This window comes from Pelobates fuscus, chromosome 6, assembly GCF_036172605.1.
Source record: "Pelobates fuscus isolate aPelFus1 chromosome 6, aPelFus1.pri, whole genome shotgun sequence".
Taxonomy (NCBI): domain Eukaryota; kingdom Metazoa; phylum Chordata; class Amphibia; order Anura; family Pelobatidae; genus Pelobates; species Pelobates fuscus.
Genome location: NC_086322.1, coordinates 266,426,199 through 266,445,444, shown reverse-complemented (window position 1 = coordinate 266,445,444; position 19,246 = coordinate 266,426,199). Strand labels below are relative to the sequence as shown.

The following is a 19,246-nucleotide window of genomic DNA, read 5'->3' as shown; positions in this document are numbered from 1 at the left end:
GGTGACAACAAGCCCCCTGGGACGCCTGCTGTGTTTGGTCTTCTACCTCCTCAAAGCCACCTTCCTCCTCTGACTCCTCTTCTTCAGACTCCTCTCTCTGCGTTGCCTCTCTCTGCGTTATTATAAGGTGTGTTAAGTAGTACTATTCCTATCAGTTTAATCCCTGTTACGTCCCCCTCATCAGGCCTTTTTTAGTCGAATGTATTGCCCACTGTCAGTCACTTCGGCATCCATCCCTCATTCATCTTAATAAAGGTGAGGTAATCTAGACTTTTTTGACCTAGGCGACTTCTCTTCTCAGTGACAATACCTCCTGCTGCACTGAAGGTCCTTTCTGACAGGACACTTGAAGCGGGGCAGGCCAGAAGTTCTATCGCAAATTAGGATAGCTCAGGCCACAGGTCAAGCCTGCACACACAGTAGTCAAGGGGTTCATCGCTCCTCAGAGTGTCGATATCTGCAGTTAAGGCGAGGTAGTCTGCTACCTGTCGGTCGAGTCATTCTCTGAGGGTGGACCCCGAAGGGCTGTGGCGATGCGTAGGACTTAAAAAGCTCTGCATGTCCTCCATCAACAACACGTCTGTAAAGCGTCCTGTCCTTGCCGGCGTGGTCGTGGGAGGAGGAGGATTACTTTCACCTCTTCCCCTGTTAGATTCCCGTTGTGCTGTGACATCACCCTTATACGCTGTGTAAAGCATACTTTTTAATTGATTTTGGAACTGCTGCATCCTTTCCGACTTGCGGTAATTCGGTAACATTTCAGGCACTTTCTGCTTATACCGGGGGTCTAGTAGTGTGGACACCCAGTACAGGTCGTTCTCCTTCAGCCTTTTTATACGAAGGTCCCTCAACAGGCACGACAGCATGAAAGACCCCATTTGCACAAGGTTGGATGCCGAGCTACTCATGTCCCGTTCCTCATCCTCAGTGATCTCACTGAAGGTATGTTCTTCCCCCCAGCCACGTACAACACCACGGGTACCAGATAGGTGACAACGAGCACCCTGGGATGCCTGTTGTGGTTGGTCTTCCTCCTCCTCCTCAAAGCCACATTCCTCCTCTGACTCCTCTTCCTCACAATCCTATTCCAGCGTTGCCGCAGGTCCAGCAAGCAATGCTGATAAGGCTGTTTCTGGTGGTGATGGTGACCACAACTCTTCCTCTTCACGCTCATCTACGGCCTGATCCAGCACTCTTAGCAGGGCATGCTCCAGGAAGAAAACAAATGGTATGATGTCGCTGATGGTGCCTTCGGTGTGACTGACTAGGTTTGTCACCTCCTCAAAAGGACGCATGAGCCTACAGGCATTGCGCGTGAGCGTCCAGTAACGTGGCAAAAAAAATCCCAGCTCCGCAGAGGCTGTCCTAGAGGTCATACAAATAGTCGTTAACGGCTTTTTCTTGTTGGAGCAGGCGGTCGAACATTAGGAGTGTTGAAAAGTGCACCATGGCCGTGTAGGAATGCCTGAAATGGCCACACACCTTCCTGGCCTGCTTCAGGACGTCCTGTAAGCCTTGGTACTTATGCACAAAGCGTTGTACGATCAGATTACACACATGTGCCATGCACGGCACATGTGTCAACTTGCCCAAATTCAATGCCGCCAACAAAGTTCTTCCGTTGTCACAAACCACTTTGCCGATCTCCAGTTGGTGCGGAGTCAGCCACTGATCCACCTGTGCATTCAGGGCCGACAAGAGTGCTGGTCCGGTGTGACTCTCTGCTTTCAGGCAAGTCAACCCCAAGACGGCGTGACACTTCCGTATCCGGGATGTGGAATAGTATTTGGGGGGGTGCCGTTGATGTGGAGTAAGATGCAGCAGCAGAAGAGGACTCAGCCGAGGAGGTTATGGAGTAGGAGGAGTAGAGGAGGTGGCAGCAGGCCTGCCTGCAAGTCGTGGCGGTGTCACCAACTCCTCTGCAGAGCCACGCATTCCATGCTTGGCAGCCGTCAGCAGGTTTACCCAATGCGCAGTGTAGGTGATATACCTGCCCTGACCATGCTTTGCAGACCAGGTATCTGTGGTCAGATGGACCCTTGCCCCAACACTGTGTGTGCCAGACATGCCATTACTTCCTCTTGCACAATCGAGTAAAGTTTGGGGATTGCCTTTTGTGCTAAGAAATTTCGGCCGGGTACCTTCCACTGCGGTGTCCCAATAGCTACAAATTTTTGGAACGCCTCAGACTCCACCAGCTTGTATGGTAAAAGCTGGCGGGCTCCCTATCCTATACGAAATCCTATCACAACAAACATCACCTATATTTAACCGAGATAACGAAAATGTTTGTATGCAATTCTTTGATACCCCTCTTCTTTTCTGTAAACCCTCCTGTATTTTACCAAAATTGAAAAATTTGAAATAAATAAAGAATTAAAAAAAAAAAAAAAAGCTGGCGGGCTAAGAGTTCAGACAAGCCAGCTGTCAGATGCCGGGCAAGGGGGTGACTTTGTGACATTGGCTTCTTATGCTCAAACATGTCCTTGACAGACACCTGACTGTGGGCAGATGAGCAGGAACTGCTCAAGGCGAGAGACGGAGTGGCGGATGGTTGAGAGGGGGCAAGGAGGACAGCAGTGGTTGACATGGCTGAAGATGCTGGACCAGGAGGAGGATGGCGGCTTTGAGTTTGTGTGCTGCTTGTACTCATGTGTTGATCCCATAGGACCAGGAGGAGGATGGCGGCTTTGAGTTTGTGTGCTGCTTGTACTCATGTGTTGATCCCATAGGTGTTTGTGATGTGAGATCATGTGCCTACGCAAAGCAGTTGTACCTAGGTGGGTGTTGGACTTCCCACGACTCAGTTTCTTTTGGCACAGGTTGCAAATGGCATCGCTGTTGTCAGAGGCAGACACACAAAAAAAATGCCACACTGCTGAGCTCTGCAATGACGGCATTCTGGTGGTGGCAACAGCATGCGTTGATTGGCGTGCTGTCGGGCTGACCCCGGGTGCCGATGCATGCTGTCTGACTGTGCCACTAGCTCCTTGCGACGACCTCCCCCTGCTTCCAACTCGTCTCCTCCTCCTCCTCTCTGTCTCCCCATCTGAACTTTCCCCCTGTTCTTCTTCTCTTCTAGCGGGCACCCACGTGATATCCACGGACGCATCGTCATCATCAACCGCTTCACTTGTATCTGACAACTCAGCAAAGGAAGCAGCAGCGGGTGCAACATCATCATCATCACACCGTACGTCCATGTGTGTAATGCTGCCTGACTGAGACATATCCCTGTTATCTACATCCTCTGGCAATAATGGTTGCGCATCACTCATTTCTTCCAACTGATGTGTAAATAACTCCTCTGACAGATCAAGTGAAGTGGCTGTGTTGCTAGTGTTGGTGGTGGCGGCAGACAGGCGAGTGGTAACTTGAGAGGTGCCCGAAGCTAAGCTGGAGGAGGATGGTGCGTCAAGGTTCTGAGCGGAAGCTGTAGAAGATTGGGTGTCCTGTGTTAGCCAGTCAACTATGTCATCAGAACTTTTCGAGTTCAGGGCACGTGGCCTCTGAACACTGGGCATTATTCTAGGGCCAAAGGGAATCACAGCACCACGACCACGACAGCCCCTGTGGGGTGGCCTGCCTCTGCCTGTCATTTTTTTTTCGATTAGTGGTACTATGCGTGCAAGCTACTGTGACAACAGATTTGAGTGGCACTGTGCACTGGCAGAAGTTAGCAGAGTAGACAGCTGTAGGCCTGACACACGCTTGCAGACAACTGCTATTCAATCTATTACAGTCAAAAAATGTTTTTATTTTTTTTAAATGTACACCACTGTTACACCAGATATGAGTTGCACTGGTGTGACACTGTGCCCTGGCAGGCCCTGAAACGCACGCGTGTGAAGGAAACTGACTGCTATTATATTACAGTCAAAAAAGTTTTTTTTTTTTTTTTTTTAAATGCAAGCTATTGTGACACCAGATATGAGTGGTGGCACTGGGCAAGTGGGCACAGTATACGCTGTGAGCCTGACACACACGCTGGCAGGCAGGCAACTGCAATTCGAAAAAAAAATGCAAACTGATGTTCTAGCCTTAACCCCTTAAGGACCAAACTTCTGGAATAAAAGGGAATCATGACATGTCAGACATGTCATGTGTCCTTAAGGGGTTAAAAAGGGCTTTTTGGGGTGCTGTCCTTACAGCAGAGATCAGATGAGTCCTTCAGGCATGTAGTGGACACTGAATACACTAGCCTAGCTATCGATTTCCCTATTAAATCAGCAGCAGCTACACTGTCCCTCCTCTCACTAAGAATGCAGCTTCCGGGAGGCGGGGCCTAGCTGTCATGGAGGAAAGACGCACTTCGTGTGAGCTCCCTCAATATCTCACTTTAAGCAGCTATCAACAAGCGAATTTCACCCCAGAAGGGGATGACCCAGCAATGTTGCTCCTACCTAACCGACCCGACATGCTTAATAGCGGTCAGCAACTTACTTACCTCCGCGTGGCAAGTGTGGCCTGGTGCTCACCAGGCGGGAGAGGCGTCCGATCTCCCGATCCTGGGAGGCCCAGGAGCAGCTTCTTCCCGGCAGGAGCTCCGTTACCCCCCCCCCCCCCCCCGCCCCCCCTCGGACCGGTGGGGTTTATCCCGGTCCACCCCTGAGAGGCTGTCTGGAGCTAATGGACGCACAGAGCACAGCCGCCCAGGCTGACATACTCATCTGCGACTCTCCCAATATGGCGGCAGCCGCGTGTCCTCCTGCTACCAGCAAAGCATGGCAGGATATTGAGTCTAAGCTGGACAGACTCTTTAATCAATTTTGGAAGCAAATAACAAGCAGGAAGCCCCAACAAGCTCTACCACAGCCAAGCGAAGCAGTCCCCATTAAAATCCACCAATGCAAAAGGCGTCGAAGACGGGACCGGAGGCACAAACAGAAATGCAGAGCCTGCCCCACATCAAGCACTCGCCTCCACCTTAAGCCACCACAATCCCGTACCGGACGTGAAGCACCACCGGTACAGATCCGACCACCCACAAAACAAGCTTCCACCACCTCAATCCGCGAACCCGGCACTCAGCCAGAGACTTTTCTTTGTTGTTCCAGGTATCAAGGACTCCCAGGGTCTGCACCTGGCGCCCAGAAGGGATCGGATGAGCACAAGTAGTAAACAGCAGCCTGCCAAGCATGTCCCACTATAGCCGATCCTCCACACCATGGCTTTGATCACATGAACTGCTCTCTGCACATTAACTAATCGTAAAGTAGCAATTGTTTAAACATGTCATTATTTCACCTCCTAAAGAGTTTATTGTCGTAGTTCCTTACACGCCTTAACCTTAACCGCTCATGTATTATGTTATTCACTAGTCTCATCTCATGGGGCGACTCACACTTGATTTATAACTAGTGGTGGAGCTGCTGATATAAATACACAGTTGATAACGTGCAAGCTACACCCTAAACATGACAGCCATCTTTCACAACAATGTACTGCTATATACTCATACCCTCAGTGCAACTAGCCATGATATACGCACGTTCAGCCTAGCATGCTCAAATATAACACACTTCTGTCTAAAAAAAAAAAAAAGAATAAAGCTTCCGAATGAATCTAAAATGGATGCTTTCCAGGAGGTGGGAGGGTCTGGGAGGGAGGGTCTGCTGCTCATTGGCTGGAATGTGTCTGCTGACTGTGAGGTACAGGGTCAAAGTTTACTCAATAATGACGAATGGGGGGGACTGAACATCGCATATGTTCGCCCGCCGTGGCGAACGCAAACAAGCTATGTTCGCCGGGAACTATTCGCTGGCGAACTATTCGGGACATCTCTACTCTGATATTATGTGTGAGAGTGCTGTTAGGGAAGAACTCACAAAAAGTAAAAGTGGGAGTTAACTAAATAGTGCTTTCTACACCAGTCCTCCATCTGTACCTGCAACTCCCAATTACCTGCTGGCGTTATGGGCTCAAGTAATGAAGACAATGGACAATACCTCAAACACAATAAGCAACACACTTATCTTCATACACAGACTACAATGTCCCTACCTCCACTTAATGAAAAACATGAATCAATATTAAAATTGCATATTGTAAAGAAACCTGACACTTCTGCACCTTCCTCAGGAATTTCAAGTGATATCCGTGACGTAGGTGCAGGATATGAGAGCTTATTAATAGTTGTATGTTGCAATAGTATCAAGATTTAGCAACAGGATTTGTTACATTCTATAAACTACATTTGTGTAGCTTAACAGTTCGCCGTCATTATAATAGCTGCACCTAATAAATTTATGAACGCTGCTTATCACGTTTTTTTACACAGATTTTTATTTGTTTCTATTTATGGACTATTAACATGATTTGTCTTGTCTATCACTATATGTTGTTCATTGTTTGGCTTCCACAATTAATAAAGGTGTGATCCTCAACTTATTTATTTTTGAGGATAGTGGTCTTTTGGTCAATCTTCTCAATTTTTCTAAGTATATGCGAGTTCATGTACATGGTTATTCTCTTTTAATTAGGAATAAGCAGACACCCCCATAGTGTATTAATTAGGGATGCACCAAAATTTTTGCCCGAAAATGGGCCTATCCCATTTCGGCCGAAAATAGAGCAGAGTGACCCGACATCGGGAGGGGCCCGGCGGCTTGCCCTGTGTGCCGTCGGGTGTGAGGCCCCTCCCGTCTGCCCGGGAAGCAAGCCAGTACAGTCTGCAGCTCACACCCGGCAGAGCTGCAGACTGGAGTTACAGCCCACTGGACCACCAGGGAGTCTGGACACTGGACCACCAGGGAATGAAAGGTATTGCTAACTCCCTCCCTCCCTCACTGTCACTAGTCACTCTGTCACCCCCTCCATCAGTCACTGTCACCAGTCACCCCCTCCATCCCTCACTGTCACCAGTCACCCCCTCCCTCCCTCACTGTCTCCCCCCCTCCCTCCCTCACTGTCGCCCCCCCTCCCTCCCTCACTGTCGCCCCCCCTCCCTCCCTCACTGTCGCCCCCCCCTCCCTCTGTCACCAGCCACCCCCTCCCTCCTTCCCTCTCTGTCACCAGCCACCTCACTCCCTCCCTGTCACCAGCCACTCTGTCACTCCCTCTCTGTCACTTTGCCATGCCTATCCCACCCCACACTGTGTCCTACCCATACTACATCCCTATGACCCCACACTATGTGCCCTACACCCCTATCACACCCCACACTATGTGCCCTACACACACTACATCCCAAGCCCACACCACACTGTGCTCTACATAACCTTCAAATATACAAACTCCACACAGTGTTCCCTACACACACTACATATAACCTACACACACACACACACACTACATCCCTTTCCCACACCTCACTATATTCCATACACACACTACATAACCTACACATATCATTTAGGGGAAAAGTCATGGTTTTCGGCCAAGGGCATCCTGAAGTTTCGGTTTCGGCCCCGAATTTTCAATTTAGTGCATCCCTAGTATTAATCTTCCTTTATGTTGTGTTTTTTTTTTTTTTCGATTTGACTGGCCTATCACATTTTCTGTTTTTTGATTATTATTTTTTTCTGTGTAGGGTCGACTACCTCGTTACCTTATTCACCAAAGCTTGGCTGCTACAATGTTTGAGTTCTGCAGTCACCTGAGGAAAAGAGTGAGAGACCTTCATGCTGGGGCTTCATAGACATTTTTATGGAATCTCTGCGTCTGACTGTTGCCAAACTAATATTTTCTTACTAAGGCACTGGCTGAAGACTGCAAATTAAATTACTGGATACAGGAAAATGGCAGGAGGAGGTTCTGCCCACACTCTCTCAATGCAACCTCCTGATGTTTACTTCCTCCGAGATACCTGTACAATATAGCCTCTGCCAATCGAGTATCTACTGAGGAAAAAAAAGTGTTTTGGCGATTTAACCGGAGAATCTTTGGGTCTTCTCAATGTGCACGAGTGGGGAAGAATCCGACCTCACTCACCCTTTCATCGCAGCCCAGCCAGAGTAACAGCGAGTAATGCTTCACAGACGCATGGTGGACTGAATTGCAGAGCTGTCGATAATGTGTGCACTGTTTTTTGTTGTTTTAAAGATGAGACTCTAATAGCATAGCTGTGTTGATAGTTAACCCCCATGCTGGGCATGTAGGGTTAAATCTCCCTTAATCATTATCTAACGATTTATGTTGGTTTGAGGAACATGAGCTATTCATGGATTTCCCAGACATGTCACAATTGTAGTTGCTGTGTTCATGGGTCTGTTGGATACCCTGTCTGCAGGCAAGAGGGTGCTCAGAACCAGTGTAAAAACGCTGTTTATTTAGACAAATTTTTGTTTGTATTACTATTAACTCTTCTAAATCCAAACTCCACAGTTTAGAAGTTATCTTAACACACTTGTATTTTCACATTTCTAGGATAAAATCCTTTAAAGTCACAGTTTTTATTGTGGGGTTGGGGAAACACTTATTTAGAACTAACCAGTGCCTAGCACCCCTCTACCTGTATTTTTTTTAGGTTAATGTTGCTTCCATCGGACTAAGAATGCCCAGGAAAGTGGAGCATTCCTTCCCTGATCTGATGAAAGTCAGTATTCCGGACAGTGACTCTGCTCTCATGGCAGACTCTGGATGGTGGATAAGGGAACAACCCTCAGTGGCAGCCATTTTGACTTTGTAATGCCTTTTCGAGAGGACTTTTTTTCCCCCCCCCCATTTTGTCTAACAAAACTGAATGCAAATTTTTTTTTTGGAACTGTAAAAGAGAAAAGCCAACCTCTATAAATAAACAAGAAAACAGACATGCTTGTCTTTTTTATGTCTACAAACTATCTTGAAATAGCCATTGTCACATATTTAATAAACCAATAACAAGGGCTAATAAACTTAAATATGTCTAAAGGATTTATTTACTGTAAGGGGATGATCACGGACATGACAATATGTCACAATAGCAAAAATAGAGGGGGAGGGGTCCCTTTTGAGCTGGATATTTCTTTAAACAAATTTTTTTTTCTAGTTTGTCTATTTTGAACGCTTACGATATGAATGATTTGGCCGCATTGACCGGCTCTTTATATTGTGCACTGGCCATTTATCTCAATGTGTGTGGCAGTAATGATGTATGAAACCTATTATGTGTGTATTCTATCTATTATCCACAAACCATCCAGTGTCCATATGTTCTCATTGCCTCCACTAGAAGCCCATTCATATATGGGCACAGTCTCAAAAACAAATTTTATCAGAGACAATCCAATGTTAAGGTATCCACTTTCTCCTATTCCAGGGATAGGCAACCTTCGGCACTCCAGATGTGGACTAAATCCCCCTTAATGCTCTCACACCCATAATGCTGGCAAAGCATCATGGGAGGTGTAGTCCAAAACATCTGGAGTGCCGAAGGTTGCCTATGCCTGTCCTATTCTATGATTCTCTGTTGTCTATGATTCTTACTCAATCCAAGAGAGACTGTTGTTCAGAAATCCACATTACCCCACTAAGCCAGTGGCATGATACCTCCTTGACCGTTTGCTCTTGGTATAAAAAAGAAAATTGTCTTTCTTCCCTGATCACAGAGGATTCGATTGCATCTTTTTATTAATAAGACCTGCAACAATCTCTACTATAAAAAAAGAAAAAATGAGGTGGGTTGTTTTTACTCAACGAAAATGTTTTTCAACGAAAAAATGTGGTCAAGCCTGGGAATTTCTGTTTCAGACAGGCCACAGTGCAAACTCCACCCATTACACCAGCATGGCGTGTGTGCAGAGGTATTTCAAGTACAATCAAATGGCAGTCATTCAAATCTAGGAAACTCTCTTTGCTAGAAAACTTTTAAAATTCTGGTTTATGTTGTATTGGATCCCCAAAAAATGGTCTAAAGGCAGTTTGTAAGCAAATTCAGCGAGAGTCCTGACTCCTTGCATTGGTATAGTCGAGCAATTTCACTTATATTTGAATTAAACCAACAAATTGTAGCTTTCTTTTTTTGTTTTGTGTGTGTGTGTGTGTGTGTGTGTGTGTGTGTGTGTGTGTATGTATATATATATATATATATATATATGTATATGTATATATATATATATATATAATCTTAAAGTCCACACAGATTTATGGCAGGTCAGTTCGGTGTTAATGCACGCCAGGCTGCCTGTCAATCGTCCAGCCCACTGAGGGTCGACCATGCATGGAGTATTGTTTTAGAGTCCTACATTTACTGGACAAAGCATGAGTGAGACTAATGATACGCTTGTTGGAGACCATTCCCTGTCCGTCTACCTTTTTCTAACTGATCAATTTAAAAAAAAACCTAAACACATCACCTATCTTCAAACGTCACGCTCTAAATTTACTAAATCTAAGTAGTTCATTAATCATGAAAGCCAAACCGAACACAACTAAGAACAAATAATTGCTGTGCTTCATTGTTATGAAAATCATGCTGCAAAGAACAGCCATTAGAATTTTGCAAGAAATGCTTCCACACTTGCAAATACTTAATAACCTCAGCTGACACCCTAAAAAATAAATGTTTTCCTTGCACAGGCCAAAGGCATCTTTCTACACAATATTCTTATTGTCGTGACTCAACCTGCAAAAGCCAATAAACCAAGAAGTGATTGAAACTTGTTAACTGTTGCTAACTTTAGTGACAAGAATAAATCAATTTCTGACTAAAAAAAGGCTGTCACCAAAAATAAACTTTATTTGTTTCCCTTTGTCTGAATCTGTTTAATTCCTCCCCTCCACCCCTCCCCTCCCCTCCCCTGCATGCTGTAGTATTAATAAGGAAACAAAATGGCTGCACCCAAGTATTGAGTTTTGACACAAGGAAGAAGGCCTTGAGGCTGATAATATTTTCATCTGGGTTCCTGCACTCAAAAGTGTAAAAACAAGTCACTAGCCTATTTTGTGCTGAACTAAAGGAATACCAAACTATTTAGATAAATAACAGGCATGAGGAGCCCAGGGAGGCTAGATGGTGGTGTTAACACTATAGGGTCAGGAATACATGTTTGTGTTCCTGACCCTATAGTGATCCTTTAATTTTATTCCCGAGAGCTCTGGTTTCCATACAATACATAAAGAGAAGTAGGGACCAGGTCCAGCCCAATGTGATGTAATTCCAGTAAAATACAAGTTTAGCAGGCTAAGATTGCCACAAGGCATATGTATGTATATGTGTTTGTAGTATCAGTTAGTTAATTACACGTAGCTAAGATACTGTTATCACTGTACTGACCAGGTGCAGGAATGTAAGAACTGGAATTACGCGTCCCTCTCCTTTGTATCAGATGAGCCACGTGGTTAGACCGGATGGATGAGTTTAGACTCTATTCATTAAATAGGTTAAGGGTATGTGTGGGTGTAGTTAATTGTGGGAGGAGCTACAGTGCTATATAAGGAATGTACTCTATGTATTCAGTACTCAGACTTTGCTGTATTTTGGTGACGCTAGTCCCTCTGAGTCCCGATCGGTGATCCAATAAAGAATCTCTTCCTTCCTGAAGAAACCTGTGTCCATCTCTCTGTGCTTGGCTTCCGTCAGTTTCTCCGGTATCATTTGGTGCATTGGCCGGGAAGCTCATCGTTCAACGGTAGCTGAGAGGCAGAGGCGTGAGACGGTCTATCTTTGCCCACGTTCTCTACGGCTGCACCCCTGAACTTCTGCGTGGACCTCCCTTCGTCTCGGCGCCACTGGTCTGTTGTCCAGGAGATCATCGGCCTCTACGTGAGAAGTGCTGGGGTGTCCCCGTCGATGAGTGTGAACTCAGGTTCAGGAACGAGGAGGTAAGACAACTGCTGTTTTAGACGGCAGGACCCACTAGGGGTATACCGATTGTGCGGTAGGCCCAAAGGGGTTTTGAATCTGTGTATCTGCCCCCTCTGTCGGAGGGAAGGAGCGAAGGCGCACCGCTCGATCGAACGCTCTTTAGTCAGACCGTTTGATTTGGTTAGTCAGGCGGGGTCCTGGTGTAAATAGCCCTAGCCGGACACCGGTGTCTTGTCTAGACTAGCGTTCTAGGGTGTATATTACGTTCGCTAGGTCGGAGGGACCGGGAGACTAAGCGGCGCCTGTGTAAATTCGGTTCGCTAGTTCTCATCCTATCTGGGCTAAGTGGGAAGGCGTGTAAATTTGGAACCCACTAGACTTTTGATAGTACGACTAAGAGGCGCCTGTGTAAATTCGGATCTCTAGCTCGTTGTATAGTGCGACTAAGAGGCGCCTGTGTAAATTCGGTTCTCTAGCTCGCTATATATGTGGTGATTGGGCAGTGTGGCTAACCAAAACGGGTGTATATAGTTTTAGGTAGTCCATTCAAGGTACTGGCCAATAGTTTAGTTGGGAATTGTAAATGTGTTAACGATTGTTTTAGTAAAGTGTATATCTTGTTAGATAGCGCGAGCTCAGCCGTCTAGCGAGAGTGTTAATAGTGTGTTGCTGTATTATAGTGCACGGTACCATAACCCTGTATATTTACTGACATTATATAATAAGTACTAATCATTGTCGTCCATTGCATGTTTAACACCATAACCACTAATAATTGTATTGTGACCTTAACTTGTGCTTTGACCTATGCTAACCGTACTGTAACCGCTATTTGTAAAAGACGATGTTACTGGGGTGTGTTATAGACGGGTAATTCGTATATAGAGAATTATAGCGTGGGTGACTGTGTAGTTACGCCAAAGGGCATAATATTGATTATATAGTGACTGGTGTAGCAGCTGTGTGTGTACGGGAATTCCCTGAGTGTTTATTGTTATTGTGTACGTTTCACTTGGTAACCGTACCACGTGGTGCTGTTGCCAGAGGAAACGGGTGTGACTGTTGAATAGTACGCGTGTATAGTAATCGTTGTCAACGACGTTCCACTGTTAAATATGGGTGCGTCGCAGTCAACGATTCCGGATCCCTTAGGATGTATGGTTAAGAATTTTAAAAAGGGATTCAAAGTTTGTGATTTTGGGGTAAAGATGTCTCCTGTACGTTTGGTCACTTTGTGCACTAGGGAGTGGCCTACTTTGGTTGCGGCATGGCCGCCACGTGGCAGTTTGGATCCAACTCTGGTACAGCGCTTACACGTGGCTGTATCGGGTAGGCCTGAACTTTACGGCCAGTTTCCTTATATTGACTGTTGGAGACAGGCCGTAAATGACTCGCCAAAATGGCTCCGGACATGCCACGAGGAACAGTGTCGCCTCATGGTAGCTAGGACTTGCTCGTCCACTAGGACTGGTGTTAGGCCCATTTTGGACACGCCCCCTGAGTCCGAGATCCCTTTGCCGCCCCCTTACTTTCCGTTAAGAAGAAGTGACGCAAACGCAGGAAGTCCTGCACCCCTCCCCTCATTACCCTCATCCACTTCCGCTTCCTCCTCCAGTACAGGATCCACCCCCCCTCGTACTAAATCTCCCCTTCCGGAACCAGAATCCACCCCCATTAGAAACGAATATCCTGATTTGGCGCCACTTCAGACTTCCGGTCAAGCTTCATCTAGCTCGGCTCGAAGTGTTTTATTTACGACCTTTTCCCAAAACCGACCTCCCACATCCCCATACCCTATCTCTCCCCGACCGGAACCCATGACTGACGCCTCTCTACGTAGCCCCATCCAAACCCGACAGTTGACTGGTGCCCAACAATTAAAGCACTATCAGATGCCTCTTCGTCTGAATCCCGGGTCAGCTTATATCGATGCCGCAGGTCAAATGGCACACGCTGACCCTGTCTTCGTATATGTCCCTTTCACCACTACCGACCTTTTAAACTGGAAGACCCATAATTCCTCGTATACTGAGAAACCACAAGCCATGACTGATCTGTTCACCTCAATAGTACAGACGCATAATCCGACATGGGCTGATTGCCAGCAGTTACTAATGACTTTATTTAACAATGAGGAAAGGACAAGAATAAATCAAGCAGCCATTAAAGCATTAGAGGATAGAGCCCGTGCTTTGAACCAAGCCAATCCAGCAGCATGGGCCGCGACACACTATCCCAACACCGATCCCGATTGGAACGTAAATGGTGCTGATATGGTTCAACTCAGAGCCTATAGAGACGCTATAATTGCTGGCATGAAAGCCGGAGGAAAGAAAGCCATTAACATGTCGAAGACAGTTGAGGTGATCCAGAAAAGCGATGAAGCGCCCAGTGTCTTTTATGACCGATTATTGGAGGCATACCGCTTGTATACCCCCTTTAATCCGGAAGACGCAGACAATTCCCGAATGGTTAACTCCGCCTTTGTCAGCCAAGCATACGGAGATATTAAGCGCAAGCTACAAAAGTTAGAAGGGTTTGCAGGTATGTCCATCACCCAACTAATGGAGGTAGCAAATAAGGTCTATATGAACAGGGATACAGAAAGTAAGAAAGAGGAAGAGCGCAAGATGCGTAAAAAGGCTGATATGCTAGCGGTAGCGATCGCAGGCGTAGATAAACGGGGCCCAGATAGAGGCAATAATAGATGGAGTAGGGAGCCTTTGAGTAGGGATCAATGCGCGTATTGCAAGGAAGAAGGGCATTGGAGGAACGAATGTCCGCAAAGAGAGCAGTACGAGAGAGACCAACCCAGGGCAGGCTACGGAAACTTTAGAGGTAGAGCGAGAGGTAGAGGAGGTCCCGGAGGGAGTAATGGTTATAGAGGGAGTAATGGGAACAGAGGAAGTGTTAGGGAAGACAGGTATATTCCAGCAGCGCAAAGGTCCCGCGATAGAGAAGGTAGGGACTTTGTAGGATTGGCTGACACTGTCATGGAGGACTATTGATACCGACCGGGCTCCATCCCCCTTGGTCGAGCGGAGCCTATGGTCGATGTATCAATAGGGGGGAAAAGGAGTGCGTTCATGATCGACACTGGTGCTGAACATTCAGTGGTGACTAATCTAGTTGCTCCTCCATCTGGAAGGACTATTACTGTGATAGGAGCAACTGGAAGAAGTGCTGAAAGACCGGTTCTTAAAAGTCGACTCTGTACATTGGGAGGCCACGTAGTAAAACACCAATTCCTTTATATGCCTGAATGTCCAGTCCAATTGCTGGGACGTGATATGCTATCCAAATTACAAGCGCAGATTACGTTCCTACCAGATGGAACAACATCTTTAAAGTTTAATGGACCTTCAGGTATTATGACTTTATCCGTACCAAAGGAAGAAGAGTGGCGACTTTATACAGTGTTGACTAGCCAAAACCCTAGGAGTGATGAGACATTGTTTAACATACCAGGAGTTTGGGCAGAGAACAACCCACCAGGACTGGCCCGCAATATTCCACCAATAAAAATTGAACTGAAACATGGGGTTTATCCAGTGAGCCTAAGACAATATCACATTCCGCAGAAGGCTAAGAAGAACATCCAATCCTATCTGGATAAGTTCATACGGTATGGTATCCTAAAATTCTGTACTTCCCCCTGGAACACCCCATTGCTGCCTGTTCAAAAGCCCGGTACAGATGAGTATCGACCTGTACAGGACTTAAGAGCAGTCAATGATGCGGTTGTTAGCATACATCCAGTTGTACCCAATCCATATAACCTGCTTGCTTTAATTCCGGGCGGGGCTACTTACTTCACAGTCTTAGATCTCAAAGATGCCTTCTTTTGCCTCCGAATTGCCGCAGAAAGTCAATGTATTTTTGCTTTCCAATGGGAGAACGCTGTAACGGGCTCAAAACGCCAAATGACTTGGACAAGACTGCCCCAAGGGTTTAAAAATTCACCTACCCTATTTGGTTCAGCCCTAAGTCAAGATCTATTGGATTTCGAGTCCATCCCAGGAGAGTGTGTATTGTTACAATATGTAGATGACTTGTTGATAGCAGCAGTTACAAAAGAAATCTGTCAGCAAGCAACGCACGATCTACTACACATTCTCTGGAAGGCAGGATACAAGGTGTCTAGAAAGAAGGCTCAGTTGTGTTTGCCAACTGTCAAGTATCTGGGGTTCCATATCTCTGAAGGTCAAAGAATTATGGGGCCAGAGAGAAAAGAGGCTGTCTGCCAAATACCAATACCCAAGAATAGAAGACAAGTGCGAGAATTCTTGGGGGCAGCAGGCTTCTGTAGGATATGGATTCCCAGCTATGCGATACTGGCAAAACCTCTGTACGCAGCTATCAAAGGTACAGAGCACGACCCCTTCCTATGGACCCAAGAACAGCAAACGGCATTTGAAGATGTGAAGAAGGCTTTGATGAGTGCCCCAGCATTAGGTCTACCTGATCACACACGACCATTCTACTTATATGTACACGAGCAAAGAAGAATGGCTGTGGGAGTATTGACACAGTACTTGGGATCATGGCAAAGACCTGTTGCCTACATGTCTAAGCAACTGGATGCAGTGGCCAGCGGACTTCCACCTTGTCTAAGAGCCGTAGCTGCAGCCGCCCTGCTAGTAGCTGAAGCCGATAAACTCACTCTGGGTCAAGAACTTTATGTACGAGTCCCACATGCAGTACAGACGTTGTTGGATTACAAAGGAAATCATTGGTTTAGTAACAGCCGTATGACCAAGTATCAAGCAATGTTGTGTGAAAACCCAAGAGTGCATTTAGAGACTGTAAACACCTTAAATCCAGCTACCCTTTTGCCGCAACCTACTGAAAGTCAACATGATTGTTTGGAAGTAATGGATGAAGTATTTTCAAGTAGACCAGATCTTCGTGATTTTCCCATCCAGAACCCCGATGTTCAATATTACACCGACGGCAGTAGTTATGTGAAAGAAGGGATCCGCTATGCAGGATATGCAGTGACAACAATAGACAAGGTGATAGAAGCTCGGCCACTGGCGAAAGGAACATCAGCACAAAAGGCAGAATTAATAGCACTAACACGAGCGTTACAATTGGCTGAAGGTTTAAGAGTAAATATCTATACGGACTCTAAGTATGCGTTTTTAACCACTCATGCCCACGGAGCTTTGTATAAAGAAAGAGGACTACTGAATTCAGAAGGCAAAGAAATCAAGTACGCAGCTGAAATCCTACAACTATTGGAAGCAGTGTGGGAGCCGAAAGAAGTCGGTATCATACATTGTCGAGCGCATCTGAGAGGAGATGGTGATGTAACCAAGGGAAATCGGATGGCAGATAGTGCAGCTAAGCGTGCTGCTGAATCAGGAAGACAGGAGTATGTAGGGCATATAGCTGCTCTTATACCAACTCCACTGTCCCAATGGACTCCAGTTTATACAGCTCAAGAAGAGGAGTGGTTAAAGACTGAACCGGGAAAGTATTTGGAGAACAAGTGGTATCAGCTAGAAGATGGAAGAATAGTCATACCAGCATCACTAGCGGTAGAAATTGTCCAAAATTATCACAACGGGACACATTCTGGGAGAGACAGTACTGAAGAATCTCTTAGAAAACATTTCTACATACCAAGATTGTCCAACTTGACTCAGGCCATTGTACGCAGATGTGTAACGTGTGCTAAGAATAATGCAAGACAAGGACCAGTAAAGCCACCAGGAGTCCAGTTTATGGGGGGACTCCCCATGTCCGATCTACAAATAGACTTTACAGTAATGCCTAAATCGGGTGGACATCGTTACCTGTTGGTAATTGTGTGCACCTATTCAGGCTGGGTAGAAGCATGTCCTACTCGTACAGAGAAAGCAGGAGAAGTTGTAAGATTCCTGCTACGAGAAATAATACCCCGATATGGACTACCCTGTTCTATAGGATCGGACAATGGTCCAGCTTTTGTTCATCAGTGCCTACAACAACTGACTCATATGCTTGGTATAAAGTGGAGGCTTCATACTGCATATAGACCCCAGAGTTCTGGTAAGGTAGAGAGAATGAATAGAACTATAAAGAACCAGTTGGCTAAAATGTGTCAGGAAACCCAACTTAAGTGGAACGTTCTCTTACCTATAGCCTTATTGCGAATCCGCAGTACCCCTACCAGAAGGATGGGCCTCTCTCCTTTTGAAATCATGTATGGGCGACCACCTCCCGTACTTGGTAACTTAAGGGGGGACTTGAGTCAGTTGGGAGAAGGAATTACCCGGCAGCAGGTTGTAGAGTTGGGTAAGACTATGGAGGAGGTACAGAAATGGGTACAAGATAGATTACCTGTGAATATTTATCCCCCTGTTCATAGTTATCATCCAGGAGACCAAGTGTGGATTAAAGAGTGGAATAATGTACCGTTAGGGCCCAAGTGGAGAGGTCCTTATGTTGTTCTTTTGTCTACCCCTACAGCGATAAAAGTAGCAGAAGTGACTCCGTGGATACATCACTCCAGGGTTAAACCAGCAGCAGTCGATTCTTGGCAAGTTACAGCAGATCCAGAGAATCCCTGCAAGATCCGGTTAAAACGCACTACTCAGTCGGAGTAACGAGGAATTATTGTGGATTACAAATTTTATTGTTACAGGTGTGAGTGAGAAGGCCATAATAAAGCCTGTCCGCTTACCATCACATAGTGTATAAGCCAGGAAAGTCTCGAAGGGACACCTGTGAAGATGAGCAGAACTCCATTCCCTGCAGCCCCTCACATCCTGGAAGCTGAGGCGCCATCGCACGGACGAAGACTGAGGATGACGGCGAAAGATGTGCTTTTGATAGTGTTTATTTATATGTGTTTTTATATTCAGGAAGGTAGAGGTACCGACACTCCTAGCTGTGAGGTATGCATTAAGACTACGAGAACAGGTAACCATATTTCCCAAACCCTAATTTGGCATTCACAATACGAATGTAAAGGAGATGTATCGAGATGTAGATACTTAAATATAGATTATAGTGTGTGCCATTTAGGAGTAGGAGAACCTAAGTGCTTCAGTCCGGAGTATCAGCCTCGTACAATTTGGTTGACTCTCAGGAATGGAGATCCTCAGGGGACCCTAATTAATAAAACGGTGTTAGAATCCGTACATTCTTCGGGTGTTCTGCTATTTGATGCGTGTAAAGCGATATCGAGTGGTAGAAAGCCGTGGAATGTATGTGGGGATCTTAGATGGGAGAGGACGTATGGGTCTAACGATAAATATATTTGTCCCAGTAGCAAAAATAAATATGTGAGTCCTAGATGCCCAAATAAAGACTATAACTTTTGTCCATATTGGTCTTGTGTGGGGTGGGCGACTTGGGGACAGACAGTAGACAAAGACATGATTGTTACTAAGTTGCCTACCAATCCATACTGTAAGTCTATGGAATGCAATCCAGTCCATATTCTTATAAATAACCCCGACAAGTTCTTAGATAAATATGGTAATTTATTTGGGTTTCAAATATACGGGACGGGTTTAGACCCTGGGACAA

The 19,246-nt window shown here is 46.0% G+C and overlaps 1 protein-coding gene across 1 annotated transcript in view; it reads left to right on the top strand.

Annotated features, from left to right (window-relative positions):
- The window catches only part of STARD3 (StAR related lipid transfer domain containing 3), a 45,894-nt gene extending 37,151 nt beyond the window's left edge, over nucleotides 1–8,743 (top strand). The window contains exon 14 of the mRNA XM_063459096.1: nucleotides 7,532–8,743. Within this exon, the coding sequence (XP_063315166.1) occupies nucleotides 7,532–7,639 (108 nt within the window). The 3' untranslated portion in view covers nucleotides 7,640–8,743. The remainder of the gene's footprint in view (nucleotides 1–7,531) is intronic.
- The last annotated feature ends 10,503 nt before the right edge of the window (nucleotides 8,744–19,246 follow it).